Source organism: Diabrotica undecimpunctata, chromosome 5 (assembly GCF_040954645.1).
Source record: "Diabrotica undecimpunctata isolate CICGRU chromosome 5, icDiaUnde3, whole genome shotgun sequence".
NCBI classification, from domain to species: domain Eukaryota; kingdom Metazoa; phylum Arthropoda; class Insecta; order Coleoptera; family Chrysomelidae; genus Diabrotica; species Diabrotica undecimpunctata.
This window is the reverse complement of record NC_092807.1, coordinates 114,264,157-114,284,822: the sequence shown is the minus strand read 5'-3', so window position 1 is coordinate 114,284,822 and position 20,666 is coordinate 114,264,157. Positions and strand designations below refer to the sequence as shown.

The following is a 20,666-nucleotide window of genomic DNA, read 5'->3' as shown; positions in this document are numbered from 1 at the left end:
AATGAACTAAAATCGCAATGTCTATTTATGTTTTTCAGTTATATCAAATTATTACGGCAAACTACACAACATAATAAAAAGACGATAAATCATCACGTTTTATTGGCAATAAATAGTAATAAAAGTGTACTTTAAAGGACTATAAAATACGGCACATAAAAATACTGCGACAGAAACTAAAGGTACCATCAAAGTATGGTCAAGTTCAAGTATGTCTATACATACTTGAATGAAGTTCAAGTATGTCTATACATACTTGAACTATATATAGTCCGTCTAGAAAGTATCCGGAATTTTATATTTTTCCTAATTTTAATAAATTTCCTCTTTGTAACATTTTAAGACAAAAGTAATGCATCAAGTAGGTTGTGCCGATAGTAGATTATGGACAATATCGTATGACACCATCTGTCAAATATTGTTGTTTGTAAACAGACTTAAGATTTGTGAAATAATGTCACAAGTAGAAAAAAGGAAAGTGGTGGAATATTTGTATAGAAAGAGTGTCCGAAACGTTAAAAAATTAGTGCAATTGACTGAACTCGCAATAAGGGCAATGTATGAGACAATAAAGAGGATAAAAAATGTCGTAGATATGAGACATAGACCAGTTTTGGGTAGACCGCGTAAGATTCGCGGAAATACTTTAAATGCTTTCCTACAATGACCCCTCTGCAAAGGAAAAGAAGAATAGATTTTTGTCAACGTTTTCGAGAAGATAATTTTAATAATGTCTTTATATCTGATGAAACTTGTTTCCAGCTTGGTGCAAAGCATCTAAAAGTCCTATCAAGAGAAAATGTAACCGTTAAAATTTCCAAATTTCCCACTAAAATAATGGTTTGGGGAGAAATATCTCAGCGTGGCGCTACACCTCTCTGCATAGTTAATGGTACTGTTGATAGTGCGAAATATTGTGACATCCTAAATGGTTTTCTTTTTGAAAAGTCTCATGTTTTATATCCAGAGGTATCGTTTTTAGCAAGATAATGCAAGATGCCATACTTCTGTTTATACTCAATCTTGGATGCAAGAACACGAATTTGCAACAATTCCGTGGCCAGCAGCATCTCCAGATCTTAGCCCCATTGAAAACATATGAGGACTAATGAAGATTGAAGTGCTACGAGCAGCACCACGAGATAAAAAAAGGTTTGATTCGGTCAGTTTTACAGGCCTGGAACACCATTACCGAAAAATTATGGCCTTGACCTAGTTTCGGATGTATCTCTGGACGTTTAGTTAAGTGTTTAGATTTAAATGGAGATTGTATAAGTAAATGAGATGAATTATTTGTTGAAATTTTATATGTCAAATGATAGAAACAAATACCGTAAAATTATAATTCTGCTTTCGTTTTTCCGGATACTTTCTAGAAGGACTATATATATATATATATATATATATATATATATATATATATATATATATATATATATATATATTCAAGAGTATAGCTTCTGTACAAAGCTAGACTCATACCAGTTTGGGCATACGGAATAAAACTATGGGGCTGCAGTTAACCTTCAAATACGAAGATACTACTAAACGTTCCAATCCAAAATACTCCGTATGATAAATAAAGCTCCTTGGTATATATCTAACCAAACACTTCACAATGATCTGTACATCCCATTAATCAAGGACATAACAAAAAATCATTCAGTAAAATATAAAAATCGCACCAATGATCACAACAACGAACTGATAAATAATTTATCACCCAACCACTTGCCGAAATAAATCTGAAGAGAGTATGGTCAGAAAACCTACCGCAATAATACTGAGAGAACCTCTTTTAGTTTTTGCATTCTTAATAAACCGTCCTGATTAGTAAGTAACGTGGTCGGTATAGGATATCTTCAGGATTCGGCGATAAAGCCACATTTCGAAAGCCTTAATTTTCTTGCAGGTAGCGTCTGTGAGAATCCACTCTGTGTATAGAGTAGATTGCAAATTGCAAAAACTCAGCACTCAGTACAGCAATATAGGACATATAACATCGTAGTTACTTGATTTTTATGGGTACTGATCTACTGATCAATCGTGGCATTTGAATAGCTTAGCCATTTTTTGAAATGCAGATCTTGCTATCTCTATCCTTGAACAGATCTTGCTTAAAATTGTGCGCAACATTGTCATATTATCTTGCGAGCACAACCGTTAGTTGCTGCAATAGTGACTTTTTGAGTTGTGCCGCTATTGGATTAAAAGTTATGATAATTTTTTTTGTTCAATAGTGACATTTTTGAGATTGCTGTTATTGTATGATTCATATTGGAACTTTCAGAGGGAAAAATGCTAGCTGCATCAAGTCTTAGACTGAGGTAAGCATATTTAATATATTTTTAGTACAAAATATAAGTTTGTGCTAATTTTAAATACATAAATTTTAGATTTGAGAAAGTAAACCAAACTGGGGAATGGAAAGTTTACGACACGAAAAGTACAGCTAATGAATCTGACACAACTTGCTTGGCTAAAGATGAATCTAAAAACACACAAGAAATTAATTATACTCTTATACTCTACTTAATATTGACGAACATCACTTGGAGATTAACAAAGAGCCAGTACCTTCTACATACGATTAGTATTCAATATATTGGACATCAAATTTTTAATGAACCTGTCTTTTTATTCTACAGATAGTAGCGGTGAAAGAGAAAAACTAGTGTTACGGATGCAATTAAAAGAATTACAACGCTGAAATAGAACTTGGGAGGACATGTTACCAGAGTCAGATATGGAAGATGGACCAAGAAAATTTTAGAATGGAGACTTACGATGCTATCGTAATAGAGGACGTCACCCAGCAAGGTGGTCAGACGATTTCAAGGGCAATCAGCACAACTGAATTCAAGGTGCTCAAGATTGGATACATTGGAATTATCTACAGGGAGCCTATAGTCACCAGTGGTCTCAAAACGGCTAATGATGATGATGATGATTTGATGAGTAGCAGTGATAGTTCTGATTCACCATTGAGTGAAGTTGATAATTCCGAGGGAGATCCAAAATACTCCGACAGTAGCTCATCTTTATGTTCAACCAGACCTTCTTCTTAAACAAACAAGGTAAATGATAGTGAAAATTCTCCAAAGAAAGAAAAACCTCAAAAATGAAAAAGGAACGTTACCAGGGAGTTGAGAAACACCGGTCAGGCCTATCTTTGTCAACCGTTTTCCATCCACTCCTGAATGTAGGTCTCTCCCAATTGCTTCCATCTTTCTCTATCTTGCGCCAATCTAATCCACTGTTTGCCTGCCACTGTTCTTATGTCATCTACCCATCTTTTTTGAGGTCTTCCCATGCTTCTTGTTGTCGTCCTTGGTCTCCATTCTAGAATTCTCCGTGTCCACCTGTTGTCATTATATCGGGCTACGTGACCTGCCGAGCGCCATTTCATTTTAGTCATTTCTTCCACAATATCCCTAATCTTCGTTCTACGTCTTATCTCGGTGTTTCTAATCTTGTCTCTCAGGGATATTCCAAGCATGATTCGTGCCATTGCTCTTTGCGATGTTTCTAATTTTTAGCAGATTTTTTGGTAAGGGCTACTGTCTAGGTACAAACTAGTAGTATGCATGTGTTATATACCTTTTGTTTTAAGTTTATAGGAATGGAGGTGTTTTTCAAGATATATGCTAGTTTGCCGAAAGCGCCCCATGCCAGTTGAAAAACGTGCCATCTAGAAAGCTTCAGCAACCTTGCGGTGACAACTGCAGATTAAAATGTTGTACAAAATTCACCCAACTAGAAAGAGAACAGTTTTTTTTAAACTATTGGTCTCAAGGCAATATTTACCACAGAATAAATTTTATTTTACGGTATTGCTTTCGATAAATCCTCCTTATAGATATCCCACGAGAAATAGAGCTGACAGGAACGTGAATCATGCCTTTTTTTTTGAAAAAAATGATACAAGAAAAATGAGATGAATTTGTTGTAAATGATGAACGGGGGAAACACAATTATCATTTAACAATTTCTAATGAATTAAAAGAAAGTGTAGGAATACACAACTATTCATGTAATTGAGCCACACATAAGCCAGATGTATGAAGACTATAAAAAAGAACGTGTCCACCAATAATAATTCGACGATGTATTTTCGACTGAGTCTTGGTTGACTTCACTGAGATGTTACCCGTGCATACGTTTTCTGCAATAGCGAATGAGTCTAGGAATGTAGTCATATAATAGGAGCTAATGTGAATGATTTAAAAAATACTGATTCCAGTAAATATAAAGAAATCGAATCGCTGGTATATAGTCTATTATGGACCCCCAGTCGAACCAATTGTTCATTATCCCGTTTTGAATATAGATGGCCCTAAGGGCTTCTGTTGGACCCCAATGACTTTGGTTGGGAATCCATACTTCAAAATATGTATGTAATTGGGAATGATATTATATTTCAGAAAAAGTTTAGTAGTAAATCGTTACGAGTAATAATTTCTCTTCTCTGGGATAAAAATCAAAAATTTCATATTTAACACTGTGTTTTTTTATTATACATGGTAACCATGATACTAGAACTAACAAGATAAGTCAACGCGCATGTTCTTGCATCTCTCTCGCACACCTGTGACGTAAACCCGAGACAACTTTAATGGTGCCAAGTTAAATGCTCTATCTGTTGCTATCCTGTGTGCTTCAAAACGTAGTGAATGAGATTTTTATTTATTCATTGATGTAGTAAAGACTTTATATATTATATTGGTATATAAATTTTGTGGTGAAAACATTCAGTTTACTGTGTTAATATCACCTAATTTATATATCGTACGCAACTTCCTCTCGACTACCTGTAGCTACTTTATAAAGAAGACTAATTATTTGGTTGCCATAATGTATTGCGCAGTGGTGGGTTGTTTAACCAATTATAATAAAAAAAGCAAATCTTTTTCGAAGTGTCGTTTTTTTTGTGTTTCCTAGAGACAAACAAATGCGTAAAATATGGGTCTTCAAGTGTTTTCAGCGAGACAAATTTAATGTAGAAACTGCGAGAATATGATCAAAACATTTTACAGAAGCTGACTATTGTTTAAAAAAAACTATAGTGGAATATTACTACTAATATGTAGTATATTTAATTATGAAATTGTCACTGAAGAGATCTTTTCCTCGCTAAACATTCCTAGTGGTGATACATAAATTAACCCTGAAGATTTAATTGACAGTCATCAAGATTTTATTAATTCGGATATAAAAGACCTGAAACGGGATGGATTGGAAAATTTAGCCGGTTTCATTGCATTTAAGTTACAAAAAAAAAAGAAATACTTGGATATATTCCGGACGCTAACGATAAATTGTTTACTTGGGTAAACCACGTTTCTGTGGGTGGTTTACTCAAACCAACACTGGAATTTGTAACTAAATCTAGTTAACTGGAACATATTTTTAGTAGTTATAATGGCAACAAATTAAAAATAACTAAAAATTATTTAAAAAACCTAATAGAATCTGCAAAATATGTAAATGTTGCGAAGATGTAAAATTACTTTTTTTATATGTAAAATGTATCTTAAAATACTAATTCTAAATAAAAATATTAAAGATAATTATAATATCCGCAAGAGAAAAATCACGAAGATTGTAAAATAAATGTCTAAATGATATTCATAAAGTCTGAAGTATGACCTGCTTTTCCTTATATTTCAAATTATTTACATTTTACCGGTCTTTTATATTTAATTTGTGTTTTGTAGCAATATCTATTTTGTTTGTAATACACACAATCAAATCGAAGATTCATATATTTCTTTAATTAATTTTACAAATTACTAATTAATTTTCAAACCACGTTTTCACAGAAAGTAACTTGTTATGACTTCTTAGTGCAAGATATGGCATCGAGGTATACTTACCGTTAATTGTTTAAGTTTCGAAGTTGTTCATTACAGTAATGGAACAACGTTGCCACGTGATGCATCGTTAAAATAAGATCCACACAAGTCCCGTGGCTTTGTCTCTCTATGACGTCATGCGCAAAGTCGATTAAAATTAGAACGGCAAGTGAGCATACCTTTTTTGTTATAGTATCATGCATGGTAACTAATTCTTGTTAAGTTTTAAAAAAATAAAATTTCGTAATATTAAGTCATCGATGATATATTTAAGAATATATTTAAATTTGGTAAATCGACTAAAGACTATGTCGACAAGTCAAGACTACGACACGACAAAAACTGCAGTGATTGACCATGACAATCTTCCTTTAGATTAACTTTTAAAGTATATGAGGAACTAGATTAAACCATAATATTATATCGAAAATCTAGACACTTTATAAAAACACCACAACAATAAAAACACAACATGGCCCTGATTCTAATTGAGTTTTCGACTCAAAACATGTCGAAATTAATATGGCGACGTCGAAATGCGACTTTGCGAGCCTTGTGGATTTCAGCTGAACTAACCAAACGACGTCACTAATTTTCGATTTATCGAAATTAATTTCAACTTCAAGAAAGTGGTTGAAATTTCATTTTGAGTCGAAATTAATCTGACATGACTGGCTGGACTGGGAGGAGTGAACTTATGTTTAGTTTAGGCGGTGTTGTGTTTTGATTCTTGCAAGGAAAACTGAGGCAAAAAGTATTAATATGGCTGCGTTTTACGGACATTTGCTGGTTGTGGAGGAATTAGAGAGGATAGATATCCGACGCTCACAACAGAGGATAAGAAGAATGTTACGGGATACTCAAAATCCTTTTTCACTAAATGATGCTCAATTTAGGCAGTAATTCCGGCTTAATAAACAAGCTGCAAATTATTTGATAAGGGTATTAGAACCATATTTGGAGGATGGTGTTTATGCCTCTAGGATACCCAAAATGTTTAGGGTAAGTATTACTAAGCTGCAGTAAATTTAAAAATATATTAGAATATAACCACTAAGTCAAATCTTAGTGGTTATATTAACCTTAGTGGTTATAACTTAAGGATCTCCCACATCGCCTTTTTTCTTTCGTTGCCATCATGGCCAAGGAGTTTGCCCTTAGCAAAATCAGCATGGTCCTCCAAAAAAGCCACCATGATTTCCTTTTGCTCCACAGACAATTTAGTGCCACGATCACCAAGAGCCTCTCCATCCATTTTCTTTCAATTCAAAATATAATTGAGGATGGCCACTATAACAATTGGTTTAACAACTCAAAGAAGAAAAAAAAGACGTTCATGTAACGTAAACAAAACAAACATTCAACAATCGTTGTGCAGCGTGCAGCCAATAAACAAGAGGGCCAACCCAAATTTTCAGCAGTGTCAAAATGATAAAGTAAATATCCCCAGTTTTAACTACAATCGAAATAAATGAGAATCGCTAGAGATTGCGACTGTCATGGCGTAGTCGCTTTTAAATTTCGACATCAAAATGAAATAGAATCAGAGCCCTGATCACAGGAATTTATAGATGTCAAAGGTTGTTGCCTATTTCTGTATTTTATTAAACGTTATGAATGCAAAATTTTCATTTCACATTGAGAATAGTAATTTAACCGATATTCTTTGAAATATACATACCTATTAAAACTGTAAAAATATTGGAAATAGTTGTGCAGTTATTGTAATTATATAGTATGTCTGCACGATCTAGATCCCATTATAAATTAAAAAATATTAGAATTTATTCATAAATAATTTCAGCACAACAGCAAATCTTGTACAATGTAAGAGTAATTTGATCATTAATACAAAGTCATGAATACTCGTAGTTAATCAACCCTGTATAAATCTATATTTAGCACACCATACTTCAAAATTATGCGTATATATTTATAAAAATCGCAGTTGCACGTACTCCATATAGGATTTCAAGAAAATAAATAGAAGCACGCGGCAACATCGCGCCAACCTATTGCGCAGTACAATTGCAACATGGATACAGCGGCTTGTTTACTACGTGACTATGTTGCCGGTTTAAGTACCAATCAGTAATCAGATGTTTTACGAAAATTTATTGTAGTTTGTTAAGATTAGATATTTATTAAATTAAGAATTAAAAAAAACTTTAAAAATAACGCAATAAAATTTAAAAATAAACTCCAATACAAGAATATATAAATATCTTGATCAATATAAAATATAGATACAGTATAAAAAGTTAACGAAATATGCCAAAAATAGTGATGCTGTAGACAAGCTGTTTTTTTTTTATTTTTGTTCCATTTATAAGAACTTTATACAACCTGATTCACAATTTTACCAATTACTTAAATTGTACAATGGAACTTTACTTGACCCCAAATGAAAACGTGCAATAAATGACTGGCAATGAAATTTAAAAAATGTATTATTTATGTCTTTGGTATATCTATATGTAGTTTGGGTTTATCTTTTTTTTTTGTCTTTTGGTTGGTGTTTCATTGGAAGTTTATTATTATTATTTTTCCAAGTGGACCGGAAATTGTTTTGTTTTGTTGAAAAAATGCTTTAATTGAACCGCTTATTGCAGAAACAAGTCACATTTTGACGATTTTAAGTTTATAACACCAACATGTTTTTCTGTGGGTTACACACAATTTAATGCAGAATACAAATCCCGTAAGCATAGTTGATTTTATATCGATTCTTAGTCCCGGACTAAGGTTGTTTCTGCACTAAATTGTCAGTTGTCCATAACCTAAAAAATTCATAGTGTTTCTATGGACCGTGGAAGTGATGACGTAGATTTTATTGACATCTGTCAGTTTCACTTTCCAAACAAACCTTGTTTAGTGTGGATAATTTGTATTTTTCGTTATTTTTTTCATTTTTTTACAGAATCTTTCCGCTTTTTGCAATATCTAAGTATTCTAATAGTTACTACAACAATTTTACAAGGTTGTGTAAATAATAAAGCATGTTGTTTTATAAAAATAACAATAAAATGCATGTATCAATAAAGTAAGGTTAGAATGTCTTTAATTTAAACTTTTAAACTATATTTCATAGAAATAGAACACTGAATTATGATGGTATTATCGTAAAAAACACTATACTTAAAAGAAAAAGCAGCAGAGGAAGCAAAATGTTAACTTTATAGAAATTAAAAAGTCTTGAGATTGGGCATTTCAACTTTTGTTTGGAAAGTAATTGACAGTTGTGACGTCACACTTCCACTGTCCATTGTTTGATCTTATTGCTGCTTACAAAAAGCTATCTGTATATTGGAAGAAAAACGTTTATATTTTAATATTATTATGAACAACGATCAACCAACCACCAGTGCTGAAAACACTAAAGATGGAGAGCCTGCTACTAATAGGCGTAAGAGGATTAGAAAATCGGATGAATATCAGCGTAATGTTATCAGAAACTCTAGAGTTAAAGGGCAAACATATATTAGCTGCAAAAATAAGGCCATGGAAGCAAAGCAAATAGGACCTCAGTGCAAGTAAGACAATAAAAATATATTTTTAAGTTTGTAAAATACATTTTTTAGGTGTCTACTCAAATGTTTTGAAAAAGTGAACGAAGATCAAAGAAACATTATTTTTGGTAACTTTTACGGTATGACAACAAAAAAACGAACAGGATATATATCTACAAGGATTAATAGAAGTAATGGAGGTGTCTAGAAGAAGAAAACGTAATGAAGTAGGTAAAGATAGGAGAAGAAGTTATAAGCTCTTTGTTAATGTTGATGACACTAAAAAAAGATATGCGAAGGTGCTTTTTGAAATATTCACGCCATTGGAAGAGAAAGGCTAAAGATAATTAAAAGACTTGTGGTATGTGGTGTAATACCTACAGATAAAAGGGGAAAAATATAAAAGGAAACATTAATGATGCTGGAACTAGAGAACTTATCCGTAGCCACATAATACCGTACATTTCCAGTCAAAGAGTTCCATTACTCTGGTGAGAAATTTAAGTACTTAGATGCGAAACTTAATATAAAAATAATGCACGAATTATTTATTAAAAAGTATTCTGAGAGTACAGTAAAATACAGTTACTACAATGATTTTTTCATGAAAATTTTAATCTACATTTTGGTAGGCCACAAATTGACACATGCAATGTCTGTGAGGAGCTTAATTTAAAAATTAAAAGCCCTAGTCTTGGTGAAGCAGCAAAAAAGTAGAAGTTGCCGATTAAGTCGTACACTGCCGCCGAAGTAAAAAATTTTACACTGCCCTACACGATCAAGTTGAGGAATGCATTCAAAGAGATGATGTAGAAGCAATCGCCTTCGATTTTATGCAGAACCTTCAACTTCCTGCAATTCATGTACAAGACCTATTTTATATATCGCAGCTTACCGTTAATGTTTTTTGCATCACCAATATTAAGTCACGAAAATCCGTTCTTTATATTTACCACGAAGCAGAAGCACGAAAAAGCCCGAATGAAGTCTGCAGCTTTCTATTAGATTATATTGAAAAATATATTGGAATGCGTTACAAGAATGTGTTTGGCTTTAACGGATACAGGCAGATTTAAAAAATTCAACAATTTTTCCCACTTCGAGGTCACTCATATCTTCCCTGTGGCCGTGTTTTTGGGGTTATTAACCCTTTCGATACTGTTGCTGTAAAAGTACGATTTTCATTTGCAGCTTTGATGAGCGAGCGCCGTACTATTACGCAAATTAATCTCCATCGTTCAGATTCTGTCACCGTACATTTTTAAGTATTTACATTTTTGAAGAGCTATAATCGTAATAGTACGTTCTACATTGTCCATCTTGCTTACTAGTATCGTTCATGTACGTTACGATCCACAAATACACTATACTGATGCCGTACATACGCGTCAGCACATCACCCACCCTAACGCCGTACTTTCTGAATACCGTTTTTGAAGTTTTACGAAAACAAATTCCACTACTTCGATAAAACGAATATAAACAAACTGCCGACAAACGAAAAACGATTCAACCACTTCAATATAAAGAATGTAAACTACTGAGTGGCCGTCTTGATCGCGAAGTGCAAAATTTTTCCGGCGCCGTATATGAGCAACGCGCAACCGATACTTGGCTCGTAGCGAAAGGGTTAAAAGAAACCTCAGAAAATTTGACCGAGTTTATGACATCCATAAGTACACGGAAATCATTGTTACCTCAAGTAACTATTCACGGTCTGTGAAATTAAAAGGGAAAGTATTATAAATTTTAAAGACTGGTAGCTTAGGTATTATAAGTCTGGATGTGCGTCGACCGAGACACAGAAGTTAACAAGGGACCAACGAATTTCGTTCTTAATTTCCAAATTGCATCATTTTGTCTACAACGTTGATGCTCCCGGCAGTATTCGAACTAGTGAATACATTAATGATGCGATATGGAGTACCTTCAATGTTTCCATTCCAAAAACAAGCAATGTCACAGTTAAAATGCCAACTCAAATGGCATATAAAGACCCAATTCCAATACTAGAGGCGGTTGCGGTGATACAGGAGCACGGCGCTTACAAATCTATGTTTGAATTTAAAAGTATGTTTTTAGCAAGATAGAAACCACTTATCCTTATGAAAATATTCTTACTTATACGTGAAGGATTAAAGATTATAAAGTTTTTGTAATTCTATTAGTAGTTTTTTAGAAAACAAATCCTAAATATAACTAATTAAGTCATTTTTTCAACTAAAAATCGCAAATAACTTACAAAATTACCAAGAGAGAAAAATATTTACTTCGATGAAATAAGTCTAAAAAATTTGACTCGAGGCGATTCGGGAAATTGTTTTTTGTTATGTTATTTGTTAATAATAATTTTCGGCACACATTAAAAAAAATAACTTTAAACTTGAAAAAATATATAGATTCGAATAAAAAAGGTTTGTCGCGCTAGAAATGAAAAAAAAAATTTAGTCGGTATATTCCCTTTCTAATCGACTTTTTAGGGGTAAACCGCGTCCGCGCATGACACATTTCATTTTTTATTTATGTTTATCATATTACGTAACTAACAGTGTTATTGCTCGTGATCTTAAAATGAAATCTGCCAAAAGAAGAAATATCCTACTTTTCCCAAAAGTATGACGAACGCATAGAAAATCACCCAAACGCTTTGGTTCAAACCCTAATGAGTCATCCCGTCCAGCGAAGGTTAAGAAGACATCTTCCATGTGATCTGCCTGTCAGATTTTTCGAACCTAACGATACGAACATACCGAAGATACATGGATGTGCGCGGTAGAAGTCGCGGTCGAGGTTCATATCGATGACGGGCAGAACATACCGAAGATACCTTCCTTTCAGTGTCCTTTGCGGTTTCTGACATGTGTTTCAGGAATGTTAGCTTTTTTACATTGTAAAATTATGTACATGAGTAACAGAAGTGACGACAGTGAATGTATGTCTTCAAGTAAAAAGTAGTGGATTATTTGTAATTCTTTAAATTGCCAGCTTTTGGCTCATCCTATAAATAAAAAAGGCAGTATCTAGGAGAATACCATCACTTATTTAAAGAGCTTGGGAAACAACACTCAGACAGATTTTATGCTTATATGAGAATAAGTCTGGATACATTTCAGTATATTTATTAACCATCCGTATCTCCGGCGAATGTCGCGTGGTTTGAAAACGATCATTAAACTTATAATTTACCACACGATCAACGTAGAATTATTTTAACCTCTTTATTAAAAAATTTAATTTAATCGAAAATTCGAAGAAAAACGTATAACATTTGGCAACGTTCGATATAAGTTAGGCACAAGCACAGCACAAGTTGTACTACTACGTTGTTTGTAGTGACGAGAGTCGCGAGAGAGGGAGAGAGCAATACCACCCATTTAATTAACATGTAAAACACTATTTAGGATTAAAATTTTATGTAACTGCGGATAATTTTAACAGTTTTATAGAGTGTAACAACCTACGCACATTTTAACAATTAGTTTGCTTGTTAGGAATCTAACATGAGATTATCTACACATGTGTCAAATTAGTTTTTATATTCCACTTATTAATTAGATTTAGATATTGATTGACCCTTTCCTTTCAGTACGATGAAGATAACGCCAGGGCTGTCGTCATGACATGACATTTTGCATTTGTTGTTGTATAAAACTGTATTTTATTATTAAAGCAATTTCTGAATTTTTTATTTTTCATTATCAGCATCAACCAGAGGTATTGGCAAAATAACCATTTTTTGTAAAGTTTAGGTAGGTATGTTAATGCCTTGTTACCAAGTAAAATCGGCTTCATTATTACATCTAATACGCTACGATATCTCAGGCTAATACCGATCCGATAAACATGAGGATTTCTATATTTTGAACTCTCCAACGGACTAAGTTGGGTCGGTGATTCCAGGGCATCTTGTAAGTCTTTGTAACTATCGCTATGGACGAAATGTGCTCAACTCAAAATGCTCGTAATACAACTACACCAGAACTCGTTACATTCCATAATGTAAAAGAGGGAGTAAACGTTGTGGTACAGTTTATGTGGCTAGAAATATTCGTCGTCGGCCAATAATCATATATAAATTGATGCACGATGCAGCATGTTTTCTTTTTTATAAATCAAACAACCTCTATTGCAAATTTAGTTAGGTTGTCGACTTTTCTTTATATTTGGACATAACTCTATCATGGACAAAAGTCCATGATAGATTCGAAAAAACAGAGTCGAAGGGCTACATATGGAATCCACGGAATACTTATATAGAAAAAGAATGTCACAGAAGATTGCTGAGAATGAAATATTAGAATACAATAACATCGAGGAAAGATGGGAAAAACTAAGAACTAACATTAACGCAGCAACAGAAGCACTTGGAGAGAAAAGTAACAAACACTAACATATCGAAACAGAAAATCTCATGGTTTAGAGAGCAAGTGAAGACAAAATGTGAAGAAAAAAGAAAGTCTTTTTACAATACAGAACACAACAAACACAACAGGCATACAACCACTATAAACGAATCAAACGAAACAAATACTTTAGTTAGACAAATAAAAAGGGAACACGACTTCTACGGAACACAAAAAGAAATATGAAGAATGATCAGAGGACAAAGAAAAGAGATGAACGAACTTATAAAAACGACACATATTTGCTGCAGATGACGAGAATGAATCATTAACACAAAAAGTGACGACAACGATGAAATAAATATTCAGAAGGGAGAACTAAAGGAATCTTTATGGAAATTAAAAAATAGAAAATCACCGGGGGATGATAGAACATCGAACGACCTCCTAAAGCAGGGAGTACCAGATTTGACCCAACAACTATTAAAATTGTTCAAAGACTAATAGAACAAAACAGAATATCACAAGAATTGAGATCAAGTATCCTAATACCTCTATTCAGAAAAGGGATAAATCAGACCAGGAAAACTACAGAGGAATCAACCTATTAAACTTCTTCTTCTTCCTTAGCTTTTACCTTTTAAGAGATCGCTGTTTCTTACTCTTAGTCGCCACTCATTTCGGGCCATCGTATCTTCTTCACCAAAACCTTTTGTGTTTTAAGTCCTCTTCCACACAGTCCTTCCGTCTTTTCTTCGGTCTTTTTCTATAATCAGACGTGACCATTGCATTGCAGCTTTGTTCTTGAATCTTTTTTGTGACTGTAGTCACCCCACTCCGGCTCTTTCCTTAATCAAGTTGTTCCCGATACTGTCCCTTCTAGTCTTACCCAACATTCACTGTAACATTTTCATTTCAGCTACTCCATCTTCCTTCCTGAATCATCTTTACAAGCCACACTTCACCAGTGTACACCAACCCAGGCCTCACCACACTCTTGTATATCTTTCTTTTCAGCGCTTTCCCGATTTTTCGATCGCAGAGTACCCCGCTCATTCGCTCCCAGTTAAACCAACCAGCCTGTATCCTGTGTACAATCAACCTATTAAACACAACCTTAATATCGACAACCAAAGTGATAACAAATAAACTGAATGAATTATAATACTAGCAGAACAACAACAGAGTTTTAGATTGGGAAGATCGTGTACCGAGGCTATATTTACAATGAGGCAAGTGCAAGCTAGATCCACCTTCAATCGGATGGGGGCCATCTTCAAGAGTCACAACCTCTCTCTTGATACAAAAGTAAGAATGCTGCGTTGCTACGTCTTCTCTGTCCTTTTTTATGGTGTTGAATCGTGGACCTTGAACGAAAATATGTGCAGAAAACTGGAAGCATTTGAGATGTGGCTATATCGGAGAATGCTTAATATCCCGTGGACTACCGAGTCACAAATGAGGAGGTCCTCAGAAGAATGAATAGGAATCGAGAAGTACTGACCACCATCAAATCTCGAAAGTTACAGTTCTTCGGACATATTATGCGAAATGAATCCAGATATACTCTCCTTCGAGCCACCCTGCAAGGAAAAATATTTGAAAAACGAGGTCCAGGAAGAAGAATAATATCTTGGTTAAAGAACCTCAGAATCTGGTTCAATACAACATCTGTGCAGCTTTTCCACGCTGCTGCAGATAAGATAAAGATTGCCATGATGATCGCGAACATTCGTAACGGATAGGCACATCAAGAAGAAGAAGAAGTGCAAGAGAAATAACTAAAATACAACAAACGGGCATATTTATGTTTCGCGGACCTGACAGGTTCAAATTACCGGACGTTATCCACTTATTGTACGCAAGAGAGATACATAAATATATACACAACGAGTATGTTACAGCTCAAGCCGTTTCTCTCTCTCCCTTTGAGCCAACGATTCAGCCAGTCTGCCATGCAGACGAAGATGATTTGCAATGTATGCTTCACTAATTTAATATAGCCTACAGAAAATTTAAAATGATAATTTCACCAAAAAAGGCAAAATGCATGGTTATAAGATTAAATAGATGTAAATTGGAGATGGAGCGACAGACAATAGAACAAGTGATGGAGTTTAAATATATGGATATCACACAATCTCGCTAGCTACCTATATAAAAGGCTAGGACGACAAGGCATACTGTTTACCCAGTAGGGTAACGACGCCACCTAGGAAAGAAATTTGACCTACCAACATCTGACATTTCAATCATATTTTATTCTTGAAACGATACGGTTGATTTATTGCTAATTCATTCTACAAATTGATGATTCAAATATTGTTAATCAGAAATTTTACTACAATTTTTTCGCAAAATTGCTCAAACTATTGGTACTATAATTATTGTAAAAAAAGATCTATGTGTATAATTTATCATTGGGTAAGATAAACATTCACTTACTATCAAAATAAAATAAAATTAAATTAAAACTAAATAGAATTAAATAAAATTGAATCAAGTTAAACAGAATTACATAAAATTAAATAATATATATATATATATATATATATATATATATATATATATATATATATATATATATAACAAAAGATATACCCATAAAAGGGATACCGTTTCTGCCTCATTTCTCATGTAAAATTCCATAAGGAAACGCTAAGTTTCATTTTCAGCGTTTTGTGGTGGTGGTATAATAGTTTGTCGGATCGTGACGTATGATACATCATTGGAAAGGAGAAGAGGTAGGGAATATATTGAAATACCATATTCGCTACCCTGAATGCCTAAATGGCATTACATACGAGATATCATAGGGCACTATGGATAAAAATAGATTTATTATAAGACAAATTTTAATTTACTGACTTAAAGGATTTAGGCTGAGTACGAAATAAACCACTGATCGAACTCTAACAAAGAAAACAAAGGCTGCCAAAAGGACACCACACAGCATCTTCGTTATTAATGAACGGATAGCGACATACGAGATATCACATGACACTATGGATGACACACTATATGCGTAAATTTGCTTTATTGGCCTGAAGAAGGCCTTTGACTGAGTATAAAATAAACAACTAGCCGAATACTAGTTCTTGAGTAATTGAGTAAGTAATTTGAGCTTGTTTTCAAGAGTTTTCAACTCTTGAAAACAAGCAAGACAGTAACAATCCCTATACTAACAGGGCTATTTAATATGTTTCCATAATAGCAAAATCCTTAAAGACTGGAATGAGAGTCTAGTAATACTCTTACACAAAAAGGGAACAAATGTGGCCAAAAGAATTGTAGACCTATATCGTTGCTCACTAAAGTATGCAAACTGTTTTTAAGAATTATTAACAATCGGTTAACTTACAAAATGGATAATTACGAACCGGTTGAACAGGCTGGCTTTCGCGGTCACATTCTAGATTGTGGTATGCCTATATAATGGCAATGAGATAAAACAAGTCTAAGAATATATCTACCTAGGACATTTTCTGAAACTTGACAAAAAGAATCAAGGTGCGGAAATAACTAGAAGATTATGACTGGATGGGCAGGATTTGGAGCAGAAAGAGCAATGGAAAGAGCAATGTTAGGTATACAACTGTCAGATAAAAAGAGGAACAACTGGGTAAGATCAAAAACAAAAGTTGAGGATATCACAACAAAAATTGCCAAACTCAAATGGAGCTTTCCATTTCACACAGCTAGACAAAAAGATCAATGTTGTAATGCCACAATACAACATTGGAAACCTTACATAGGTAGACGACAAAGAGGAAGACCACAGATGAGATGGGTAGAGGACATAAAAAGAATAACTAACCGAAACAATTTGAAAGAATGTTGCCCAAGATAAAGATCGATGGAAGAAGTTAGGAGAGGTCTATGTAAAAAAATGAACTATAGAAGGCTAAGAAGAAGAAGTGCTTAAATAAATGCTAAAATAAAAATATAAAAGAGAAAATTCATTACCAACGATATTCAACCAAACACTAGCAGATTGAGAAAACTAAAATGGAAAATGGAATAGATATATACAGGGTGGGCCCATGTTTTGTTCTTATTGATGCAAAAAATGCTCTGACTATCAAAATAGTTACTTAATCCATAGTCTCCCTGTGGTATTTTTGATCGGTATCACCAAATCCTAGTATCCCAAATCCCAAGTATTGAAGTAGATCCTATACTTACCACATAAATTTGCACTCACAACCGTAGTTACCAGCCGATGTGTAATACTTCAAATGTCTTTCAAATGTTTTCGTTTTAAATACAAAATAGGATCTGTAGGTATTCTAAAGGACGCTTTTAGCTTATTGTAAAAAGTTATGAACAAATAAAATAAGGCAAACTTAAAACTACTGTTGGTAAGTAACTGTCAAAAAGTAGGAGACTCAGGGTTAACTGATAAAAATTTTAACAACTTTAGGAAATATTTTAGTGCTTCATTTTCATTCTGTAAACTGTATTGTTTATTATCAAAATTGTGTACACTATTCAGCAATATTACTACTTAAATGCTCCAAAATTTTAGAAAACACTTGATCAACATCTCTATTGCTGTATACAGATTGTTTGGAGAAGGGGCCTTTCGGGCATCCAATAAAATAAAATTGGCCAATTGGTTACAGTCAGGTGCATAAACAAAACACACAAACATAATAAATAAAATAAACTTATTTATTAATAATCAATTAAGTTAAAGATTTAGATTATTATCACATTTACATATAATTATATCAAGTTTGGTTCATTAAAGGCATTTGCAACAGCTATCACTATCATTATTTGGAAAGAAAACAGAACCAAGTTCAAATCTTTGTTAAATAGTGTACACAATTTTGATAATAAACGATAACATTTACAGAAACAAAAAATGCTTTCTGTGATTGGTTATATTATGTAGGTGTTCTAATATTTCAACTTCAAGTTCGACTATCTCAACTAAGCAAGTCAAAATACCAAAGAAATTCATTGTTCGTCTGCAGACAGGCTGTAAAAAAGTAAAATAAAACAGACTGAAGTTCACTGTGCATTTCTTCATTATTTAAACAAAATGTATATTTGCTTTATCCTAATGTTGACCTGAAGCTATTTTGATTGTGACATTTTACCATAATTTACTATTTTTATTGGAAGCCTTAAAAATTTTGAAAAGAAATGAATTCCACTCCTAGAAATTTCAATGTCATTGAGAACTTAAGAGAAGATGCTGAGAGAGGAGCAGAATTTTGTTATGAAATTTTAGAGAAGGCTAATGCAAGCAGAAATTTGTTCTTTAAAAATTTTGTTTAGCGATGAGTGTACATTTACATTAAATAATGAACCAAATGTTCAAAATTATAGGACCTGGTCAACAACAAAGCCTGAGGATACTATTGAAACAATACCCAATATTGTTAAAAAATAAATGTATGGTTATGAATATTTTAACACAATATTATTGGACCATTTTTCATAAGGAAAATTTAAATTCTGAAAAGTTTTTGACTTGCTACAAGAAGAGATTTTACAGAGACTTGCAAAAGTAACTTGAGATTAAGAAGCCATTTTTAAATGGATGGCTGCCCTGCACACAATAGTCAGGATATTAAGGAATTTCTTAAAAATACATTTCATAATTATATGATTGGACTAACTGTAGAAGTGATCCGAGATTGGGATCAAACAATTATTTTATCTGGGGGCATCTAAAATGCAAAATTTATTATGTCCAAATATTTACAGATATTGAAGCATTAAAAATGGGAATTAATGAAGTGTGTGCAAATTAATGTTAGAGGAGAATTTTACAATCCCCTAAATTTCTAAAATATCTTCAAAATATTTATTAATTACATATAACTAGTTTTATGCTCGACAGTGTAGGAAAAATAATTTGAGGCAGAGGAAACATACATATAGAAGAATCACTTCCACATTTCATGCTGCCTGTAACAATTCCCTAATATTCAATATATTATACCATCATCCTTTTAAAAAATATAACCAATGGCAATTTAATTACATAAAATGATTCAGACAATTTTCAATTAACAGTAAAAGTTAAGTAAGTATAGTATAATATTATTCAACCATTAATATAGTCCATTGATAAACACCTTTTACTTTATTATTCTACAAACAAAGGTTATTTACTATTATCAAGAAAACGTGTAACAATTTTTCTGTATTATGTATAAAATATAAAAAATTTGAATCTATCCCATATTTCTAACAGATATTAAATAAATACTGCTTTGACACCAGAACAATTATTTTTTCAGAAAATATCAATTCTACAATGGGTATTTTCAATTGTTTATATTAGTTTTTCATGTTATCAAATTTACTAGATGATCAAACATATTTTATTGACATAATTTAATCATTATCAGTTTCAGTTCAATTTAAATTTTGTTCTGCTCTCGAGCATGCGCACTACAGCTATCACCCAAAGCAGTGCCTCTTTAAATTATTTAATTTGGAATGCCAATAGAATTTTTCAAAAATATAACAACTTTTATAGACAGGAATTTGATTACTGTTATATCTACTTAATGACTACCAAAATCATATTAGAAATTATTGATTACTGAAACAAACGAGAAAAGAATGTTGACGAGCATGCCTAGATATCATCAGACCATGGTGTGATACAAATGATTACTTAATTTTTACTTTAAAACTAGTTGTCATGGCTAACTTACGCAAACACTGTGTTCTTCGATGACTGCCATTTCTTCAAAATTCATTGTGGTAATTAATTTCTAAAGACAACTTCTAAAACTTGCAAATAAAGCACTCAATCAACACAAAAACAGCTCAACGTGTCTTGTTATTTACAAACATTACAAGGTCACCCAATATTTTCCTCGCTTCCTCACGTCATTAGTCGATAAATTGAAACAACTTTCGCTGCCATCTCTACGACAATAGTGTAACCTTATTTGTCTTGCTTCATAAAATCACAGAAATAATATTGT

General features: G+C 33.1%; 1 protein-coding gene across 1 annotated transcript in view; it reads right to left on the bottom strand.

Moving 5' to 3' along the window:
• REPTOR-BP (REPTOR-binding partner) overlaps positions 1-20,550 on the bottom strand; it is a 44,097-nt gene extending 23,547 nt beyond the window's left edge. Inside the window, exon 1 of the mRNA XM_072532567.1 lies at positions 20,391-20,550. Within this exon, the coding sequence (XP_072388668.1) occupies positions 20,391-20,435 (45 nt within the window). The 5' untranslated portion in view covers positions 20,436-20,550. The remainder of the gene's footprint in view (positions 1-20,390) is intronic.
• Positions 20,551-20,666: the final 116 nt, after the last annotated feature.